The sequence below is a fragment of the Lathyrus oleraceus genome, chromosome 2 (assembly GCF_024323335.1).
Source record: "Lathyrus oleraceus cultivar Zhongwan6 chromosome 2, CAAS_Psat_ZW6_1.0, whole genome shotgun sequence".
NCBI classification, from domain to species: Eukaryota; Viridiplantae; Streptophyta; class Magnoliopsida; order Fabales; family Fabaceae; genus Lathyrus; species Lathyrus oleraceus.
In genome coordinates this window covers 722636-732207 of record NC_066580.1, presented here as the reverse complement: position 1 = coordinate 732207, position 9572 = coordinate 722636, and the positions used below count along the sequence as shown (strand labels likewise).

General features: G+C 34.3%; 1 protein-coding gene across 1 annotated transcript; it reads right to left on the bottom strand.

Annotated features, from left to right (window-relative positions):
- Positions 1-895: 895 nt before the first annotated feature.
- On the bottom strand, positions 896-3990 carry LOC127117450 (signal recognition particle 14 kDa protein). Its single transcript, XM_051047467.1, has 4 exons — positions 3827-3990; positions 3501-3594; positions 3269-3378; positions 896-1383 (listed from the first exon to the last, which is right to left on the bottom strand). The coding sequence occupies exons 1-4, from the start codon at positions 3944-3946 to the stop codon at positions 1228-1230; spliced, it is 480 nt and encodes a 159-aa protein (XP_050903424.1). The 5' UTR covers positions 3947-3990; the 3' UTR covers positions 896-1227.
- Positions 3991-9572: the final 5582 nt, after the last annotated feature.

Below are 9572 nucleotides of genomic sequence, written 5' to 3'. Positions count from 1 at the left end.
AAATTTCCTGCAGTATATGAAACGTTGAACAATTTCGGAGGTGCATCTCCGAAATATTCTGCAACTCAGAAGTTGCGTCAATGGCGAATGTACCACATGCAAGTTGAAAAAAATATGTCTTGATCACCATTTTAAGCGAACAAACAACTTATACACTATGTATAAACTTTACATGTGATTTCTGCACATTGATTTTTACACTAAAATTTAAAATATTTATCGAAAACTCGAAAAAATTACTTGAAATTGATAGTTTTGATGAAGTTGAATAATGTTATGAAGCTTGATGTTCCCTTGAGTTCTCTTGAGTCTTGTTTGATAAATTTTGATTTGGTGTATAGTAGTGTATTGAGAGAGTTTGAAATTGTGGTTGAAGAAATGTGAAATGAGAAAGGAGAATAGTCTGACACGATTCTTATGCTCCAAAATGTTTCGGAGATACATCTTCAGAATATTTTAACGTAATCTTACATTTGGATACGTCCGAAGGTATATTTTCAAAAACAGAGAGCATTTGTGGAAATTTACATGATGCGATAGAAATAATTAGAATGCCTTAAGTTAAAAGTTTTGCACACTGCCCTCTTGATCTCTTTCACGTCATCTTAGAAGTACTTATGCAGGTTGCATGAAAGAGACCAAGGAGCTTCCCATCCATTTTCAAAGTAAGAAAAAACGATGACTACTGTTTGATGATTGAATACTACTCTAACGCTAAGATTATGTTTGTTACTAACCGCGCTCTACGTCATTGGCATCAAAGTGTTCGTTTTCATGCTCTTCATCATTATTCAGTAACGCATATTAATACTTGTAGACAAGTGGAAAAATAATAGTGGGAAACAGTGCACATTTACAGGCAACCGAACTAATAAGGAAAATTATGTGCCAAAAGTTGCTAACAAAGGATAATAACTCATGATTGAACAAGAAATTTGGGACCAGAAGATAAACTCAAAATGAGTTTTAATCAAAATATCAATTGGGGAAAAGAAATTTATCCTGAAGATTCAATTTATAACCGCCGCAGGGGCGGAAGGAAAATTTTAACCAATTGCCAATTCAATAACAGTTTTACATATCCTTGTTGTCTTTTTCCCTCCCTTCGGTTCAATTCCTCCCCTGCAACTCAAAAAGGTATGTGGAGCCGACCAGTCCTTCAGATGAAAAAAAAGTCAGACAGAAACTAAGTTTGAGCAGAATACCAAACAGCAAAAGCATGTCACTTCAGGATTTCTTAGGCCTCTTAGAAGTTCCTTCCCTTTTATCGATCTCTGCAGACTTCTTCTTGTCCTTCCTTTCTCTCTTCTTCAGAGCAGTCATATGGGCCTTTAATATAGTTGCATAAGAAGCTTGAAAGCGTTGATGATCCTTTGGTCCAACCTTTCAAATGAGAATCCAGTCAAATTAAATATTATAAATGGAAGGAAAATAACTTGTATAAACATGGAAAGCAAGGAGAGAAGAGCAGATATTGCCAAAAAGATCTGGGGGAATTCATGCATCAAGTTACAGCCCATTCAAAAAACAATCTACAAAAAGTAGGCTGCTAACAAGAATTCTTCACTTAGAAGCTACAATCCACTAAGAAGCTACAATCCATAAACTCTCAAGGATTGCACTTGTAAAAATGGCTTATAACTTAAATCTATCTTTTGTTGTATGAGTAGCTTATAAATAAGAATATGGTAAACACTTATGTCATAAACACTAAATTAAAGACATTACATGTTTAAAAGTACATTAAATGAATATAGTAAAAATAATGGAAAGAGAAGGTGGTGCATTAACCAGTAAATTGGAAGGCATTTCAGAGTCAAAGGCTAACAGAAAGACTTCATCTCACATTTTTATTTTTCTCTTCTCCAATTCTCTCCCCTTCAATTTCATAGATACATGCCATTTCCATTAACATTACCATTCACATTTCCTAATAACCACAAACCCTCCCCTTAACATGTAATGTCATAAACACTAAATTAAAGACATTACATGTTTAAAAGTACATTAAATGAATATAGTAAAAATAATGGAAAGAGAAGGTGGTGCATTAACCAGTAAATTGGAAGGCATTTCAGAGTCAAAGGCTAACAGAAAGACTTCATCTCACATTTTTATTTTTCTCTTCTCCAATTCTCTCCCCTTCAATTTCATAGATACATGCCATTTCCATTAACATTACCATTCACATTTCCTAATAACCACAAACCCTCCCATTTTCTTGCTCAGAAACCTACCTCTTCCACTCAAACAGTTATTTTCTACCTTATGTTAATTAGCTAGACATATAAACACAAAGTCACATGCACTGACCAACACAATTTTTACTTTTGTGAATGATCCCCAAAAGGCTTTCTTTGACCAATCTCGCCACTCTCTTGTCCCTGGAATTCTTTACTCATCAAATACACTCTCTCATTTGGATTCTTCAATCAACCCCATTAATAGGATTCTTTATTCACAAAATTCTGCCTAAATTTTAATGACAACCTTACCAACTTGACACTAAAGTGAATATAGGAGCCCAAAACCAAGTAAGGTACCAAGCTAGACAACATACTTGGAACAATTGATCAAGCCTAATTACATAAACTCAAATGGTATTAACAAAAGCAGAGCCAAGGTTGACTTTGCATAAACCATGTACACTATATACACATATAACATCTATGATCATTATTCAACAAAGAGAAAAATGACTTTGAGTAATGATCCAATATGAACTGAATTTTCAAGTTTGAGTAAGTAACAAACATATCTTGAAACCATAACCAGTAACCTACTTAACATGTTTTTGGAGTTTGGAAAGCACACTCAAGATCTATTATATCAGACAAGGTAACATCTAACACTAGTATATTCGCTAATGAACAAATGACTCAACCCATGCAATCAATCTTTCTTTCCTCTGTAGTGAAAAATCAGTCTATTATCAAGGGCATTTAACCATCACAAACAGCAGAGAAAAAATTACATTTTAGAATGAGACAAATACAACATGAAACCTAAAATTTGGATAAATTCATATCAGATGTAATATATATTATGAAACTGAAACAAGTTAGTTAAATTAAATCGAAGAATGAACATTGATGAAACACAAACAAATATGCATAAGACATGCAATAGAAAGAAAAAAAAGTGGGCACACAATAGAAAAGTGGATGTTAAACCTAGGAAACTACACAATGTGAAACTTGAAACGATCGAGAAACTCCACCAATGAAAATGTGCCTAAGAATAGAATTTGTAAATGAGAGATAAATACCGAAGTAGAAATGGTCTTTTTCCCATCAGTGGCACGTATGAGACATCTATGCTCAATTGTCTCACCAGCAGTAACCAATTTATTCTTCTCAACTTTAGATTTCAAGGATGCTGAAAATAAAAAAACAAGTTTCAGAAGCTATAAAGAACCCAAAACCCTGACTCAAACTAACAAAGAAAACAACATCAACACATAGATCGTAACCCAAACAGAAAACAAGATCAATACATACATCGTTTGAGAGTAACCCAAACAGAACCCTTGTCAGTGGTACGCTCGAACATGGCGGTGAGTTCATTGAGAAACGGATCTAATTGTAGCAAAACCTAGCAAAATGGTGATGCAGAATAGTAGTTAGGGTTAGAATGATTGAAAACATTAACCAATTGAAATTATAAAACACTAATGCTGATGAATTATAGATCAAAATAACACGATGATTATTCCAGATCGAAATAACAAAGTGTATTTCTTGATTTAAGGGTGGGTTGTTGATGATCTAAACCCTAAATTGAAAATACAAAGAGGAAAAAAGAGAGTGCAGAAAAGTAAGGTTACCATTGTTGAGAGAGAGAGAGAGAGTTTGGTGCCGAAAACGCAGTCGTATGGGAGAGAACGTTGAGAGACAGAGAGGAGTTTTTGGTGGCGAAAACGGTGTCGTATGAGATGAGAGTACATTTACTTTTTATTTATTTACTTGTGGGATAATCTACTATCATCAAAATAAGAAAACTAATCTATTATCAAAATAAATACAAAATAATGACTATCAAAATTACTTAATTATCAAAGTTTAAACTAGTTTGAAAGGGTTCTTTAAATGTCATTTTTATTTCACATATTTAATTATTTCAAATAAAAATATTTAATAATATTTAATTAATATTTCACATTTAATTATGCTTTTCATTTATCAATGTTTTTTTCTGTTGCATAAGATAACAAAAGATTCATTTTTAACTCTTCAATTCGCAAAACAAACTACATTATATCTCCTATGCATTTTTCAACATGAATAGAAGATTAAAAGGTATCAGTCGGAGAATTTGTGCCTTTTACTGGACACCCAACCTCTTCTTTTCTTCTTACTTTATTTTAACGTGAGTTTTGTAGAAGTTTCCAGAAGATCAAAAGATACCATTTTTGTTCACCTTCTATTGATTTATCGTGTTGCATTTGTTGTTTATCATGTTCTTCGTCTTATTCGGTTCGTTTATGTTCATTATCTTCAAACTATTTTTATGCATGTTTCATTTAGTTTTATTTGTTGGTTGTCGAGTTCTTCGATTTATGGTTTTGCTTCCTCAACTGATTCATTTTTTATTTATATTTATCTTCACAAAATTGGACATGATTCCTTTACATTTGTGTTGTTATTCAGAAAATGGCTCGCAAAAATGATTGTGTCCAAGACATCAATGATTCCAAGGAGACATGGCGTTTTGTTGTTCGTATTCTCGACATACGGAGTGTGGTTAACAACAAGGATATATAACACCTTGAAATGGTTGCGATGGATGTAGAGGTAGTAATCAATTTATGGTTGTTACACCTAAATTAGTTTAACAGTGTGATAGAATTCAAGTATTGATACGACACGATCATACACTGAAGTGGAAAGATTTCATCAAGGAAGTTATGTGAAGGGTTATCAACCAATGAGGTTTGACTTTCCAAATAAGGACATCATGTTTATCAGAGATTGCAATATTTCAAGCCTTAATGAAGGACCCGAACCAGGACCGTGATGGACGCTCGTGTTCGACAGTGCTTCCAAAGCTCGAGGTCATGGAATATGGGCAATTATTACTTCTCCAACTGGATTTCATCTTCCATTCACTACTAGATTATACTTTGATTGCACCAACAACATGGAAGAATACGAGGCATGTATCTACAGAATTGAAGTAGCCATTGATTTGAGAACTAAAAATCTTGAAGTATATGGAGACTCCGCTCTAATGATCAGTCGGGTCAAAGGAGATTGGGAGACCCGGAATATCAAGTTAATTCCTTACAAAAAGCATATCATAAAGTTGATTCCCTGGTTTGATAAAATCAATTTTCACCATATACCTAAGGAAGAGAATCATCTAGCAGATGCTCTAGCCATCCTGGCATCCATGTTTAAAGTCAAGTGGAGAAATGAAGCACCTGCTATTCACATTGACCACTTGGATGAACCAGCACATTGTCTAGAAATTGAAGCAAAATCTAGTGATAAACCTTTGTTCTATGACATTAAAAGATATATGGAAAAGTAAGAATATCCCGAGAAAGTGTTTATCACTGATAAGACGGCTCCAAGAAGGATTTGTGTCAAGTTCTTCTTGAATGGGGATGTGTTATACAAAATGAATTATGATTTTGTTTTACCTAGATGCATGGATAGACACAAAGTAGCACAATTATAAGATCAATACACGAGGGATGTGAAGAGTACATGCTAAAGGGTCTGCCATGGCCAAAAAGATCCTTTGAGTTGGTTACTATTGGATGATAATGGAGGTTGATTGTTACAACTTTGTCAAAAAATGTCACAAATGTCAAATATGTTGTGACAAGATCCATGTGCCACCAATTCCATTAAACGTTTTGACTTTTCCCTAGTCTTTCTCTATATGGGGTATTAATATGATTGGAATGATCGAGCCGAAAGCTTTCAACGGTCATCGCTTCATTCTGGTTGTTATTGATTACTTCACCAAATGGATCGAAGTTGCTTCATATGCTAATGTCATACGACTGGTGGTTACCAGATTTATTAAGAACGAGGTAATTTGTCGATATGGTGTTCCTATCAAGATTATTACTGACAATGTCGGTAACCTCAATAACAAGATGATGAGAGTTGTGTCAAGAATTCAAGATCGAGCACCATAATTCTTCACCATACCGGCCTAAGATGAATGACATCATAAAAGCGGCAAAAAAAAGCATCAAGAAGATTGTCCAAAAGATGGTCAAGACCTGTAATGATTGGCATGAGATGTTTCATTTTGCTTTACATGGCTACATAACTTCAGTATGTACTTCTACTGGGCAACTCCATTCTCACTGGTATATGGGATGGAGGTTGTCTTACCAATTAAGGTTGAAATTCCTTCATTAAGGGTTATCACGGAGGTTGGCCTTGATGAAGTTGAATGAGTTCAATCCATATAGGATCAGTTGAATCTCATTAAAGAAAAGTGTTTGAAGGTCGTTTGCCATGGTCACTTGTACCAGAGACGCCTCAAAAGAGCTTTTAACAATAAGGTTCTCCCTCGTGTGTACCATGAAGGTGGTCTCGTGCTCAAAAAATACTCTCTTATACACTCGGATTCACGAGGCAAGTGGACTCCCAACTACGAAGGACCATTTGTCGTCAAGAAGGCCTTCTTAAGCAGAGCCCTGATCCTCACCGCCATGGATGGGAAGGAGTTGTCACTGCCAGTGAACTTCGGTGAAGTCAAAAAATATTATGCCTAAAAAAATGATGAAAGAACCCGCTAGATTGACATCTGCAAGGACAATCCAGGCAAAAAGGGGTATCCCGATGGAACAAAAAAGAAATTTCCATGCAAAAATTAGGGATCAAATCAAAAATACAAAAGTCCGCTAAGTTAAAAACCTGAAAGGGCGACTTAGGAAAAAAAGGGCATCCCGATGGACGAAAAGAAAGGAAATGTCTAGACAAAAATTAGGGATAAAAGGCATTTGACTGCAACCCTCAAGCCTCTTTCATCACAACTTGATCTCAGACAGCCAAAGATTGATCTAATCATCATCAACCGAAGCGAAGTGTTGGAACCTAGATCTTACAGTGGATGGTAGCCAATGTTGTAACTAATGGAAAATCACATAAATTTTCCATTGTCGTTTACTTTTGTTTTTCAATTTTTACAATTTCCTCTTCAAGGATTTTTGTATCCTTGTACACATCATATGTACAAATTTTCCAAAATCAATAAAATTCATTTTTCCTTTATGAATTGCTTTTAGTTATCATTTCTCGTATTTTGTTTTCAAAATAATTGTTTATTTTGACCATATAATGCCACAAAACATTGAGAATAATAAAATCTAAAATTAAAGGTAAACTTAGTTCATTGCTTTGATTACTTGGAAAGTTCTAAAGGGCGATCGGTAGTCTACAGTAAATGCTTGATATATAGAATCATCTCAATGACTGCCCAATCAGATCATATATCCTTTCCTTCCCAGCGGTATTAAGTTGAAATCTCCAACAGTGGTGGTAACACGAAGCACCTTTTCGTTGCAAGTTCTTTGGTGCAGATATTGGCAAGTTGAAGTCTACTATACACCAAAAGAGTCTTACCCTTGTGAATATCATTCATTTGCCACAAAATAACCCATATTACTATGTAGCATATATAACCTAATGCATCATGAAAAAATCAAACATACATTGCATATAGCATGCATATCATGTTTTTCCCTTGCGTCTGATCTATTATTTCTCCAATATAATATTTCAGTCAATCCCCAGCATATGAACCTGTAAAAGTTTACCTGTCATTCCATATTCCCAATACATTTATCCTTCTCATATTACAATTGTTTTCAACAGACAAATTTTTGGATATTTGTGTATTTAATCCTCTTCTACCTTGAATACCCGAAAAGTTGTCGCGATTCGCACATTCAGGTTTAAGATGATTAAATAAGGCAGTTGTCATACCCCAAATTTCCCCCTCCCTTTTTCACTTTTCATCTGACTTTTGGTTTTATATCCATCTGCACTCATTCATGCCAAATGCATGTATATCATTTATTCATGTTAGCATTTTTAAATAATCATTATAAATTCAAGATTTATAATTATTTATATCTAACAATAGCTAGGGTTTGCTTGATAATCAAACCCTAAGGATTATGGTGGTACAATCAATTTGGAATCAAGGTATGAAACCCTAATTCTTGTTGCTTGGGACCTTGGTTCATGAAGGTTGCATAATTGTATTCAATCAATATATGAAACCTTAATTCTTGTTGCTTGGGACCTTAGTTTATGGAGATTACAATCATGGTATTCACTTATGCACAAAACCCTAATTTTTGATCTTTGGTACTAATAGATCATGTGGTTTGCCTTATGAGCTTGGAATTGATCATGAAACCCTAATCTTGAGAACCATTTTATTGGGAGTTGATCGTGGATCCTTTTACTTGATTTGAGGTCTTTGATTAGGTAGTTTTCATCTCGAAACCCTAATCATGGATGATTGGCATTTATGGACAATGTGGTTTGTCTATTGATCTTGTGATTGGTTAGGGAACCCTAATTCATTGTAGTATGGTTCTCAATCATTATTGATGCATCATACCATTGTTATTTGAAGTCAAACATCATCCTTTATTGTGGTCAAGCATAAGTCAACCTCAATTTTGATCATCTATTGACCATGGCTTATCACTTGCTTGATGACTAATTTTCATCCAAGGCCTTATTATTCAAGTCTTATTGAAACTTTCATTCAAGTCATGTTGCATTTTAGTTTTATTCAAAATCCTCATTTAAAGTGCATGTTTCATTCAAGTATCATAGTCCATGGATTCATGCTTCATAGTGCATTTATTGTCTCATGATTCATCATGCATTTCTAGTCCACTGATCTTTGATTCATGGTGCATTCATGGTCCATTTGTTCAAGTATCATAGTCCATTGTCTCATAATTCATCTTGCATTCCTAGTCCATTTATATTTTATTCATGGTACATTCAAAATCCATTTGTCCAAGATTCATAATTCTTATTCAAAGTCCATTTGTTCAAGCATTTTAAAGTCCACGATTCATTCATTTCAAGGCTATGATTCGAACATGAATTTTGGAGGCAAAGTTCTAAGTTGAAAATAAGGCATGTTTCTTTGAACCAAAAGGATTAATTTCCATTCAAAATTGTCCATTAATTCATACAAGTACCATTTACAAAGTTTCATACAAATAAACAAGAGTTTAACCTACAATTGACTTTTGGTCAATTATTGACTTTTTGGTCAACTGGTTGACCAAAGTCAAGTGGCCTAATTCGATGGTCCTAACTCTAATGCCTTTTTATTCTTCATTCTCTTTTCATTCTTACATTTGATTTCATGTCCAAGTCTTTCTTCATGTGTAAGCAAACTTTGATTTTTTCAAGTTGTCATCGTGAGCCTTCATGCCAAGCCTCCTTGCATCATGACCAAAGTTTCAAGCCAAGGTAACCCTACACATCACAATTAGCCTACAATGCATTAACCATACACATCATAAATAATCTTTCAAACCAGTTCCATAAACAACCTAGGAACCAAAACAT

Excerpts from the sequence above, each read along its gene's own strand:
- LOC127117450 (XM_051047467.1), bottom strand. The coding sequence starts at position 3,946 with ATGTACTCTCATCTCATACGACACCGTTTTCGCCACCAAAAACTCCTC. Across the intron at positions 3,379-3,500 it reads TTGGGTTACTCTCAAACGAT|CATCCTTGAAATCTAAAGTT; the intron begins GTATGTATTGAT and ends TTTTATTTTCAG. Across the intron at positions 1,384-3,268 it reads AAAAGACCATTTCTACTTCG|GTTGGACCAAAGGATCATCA; the intron begins GTATTTATCTCT and ends CTCATTTGAAAG.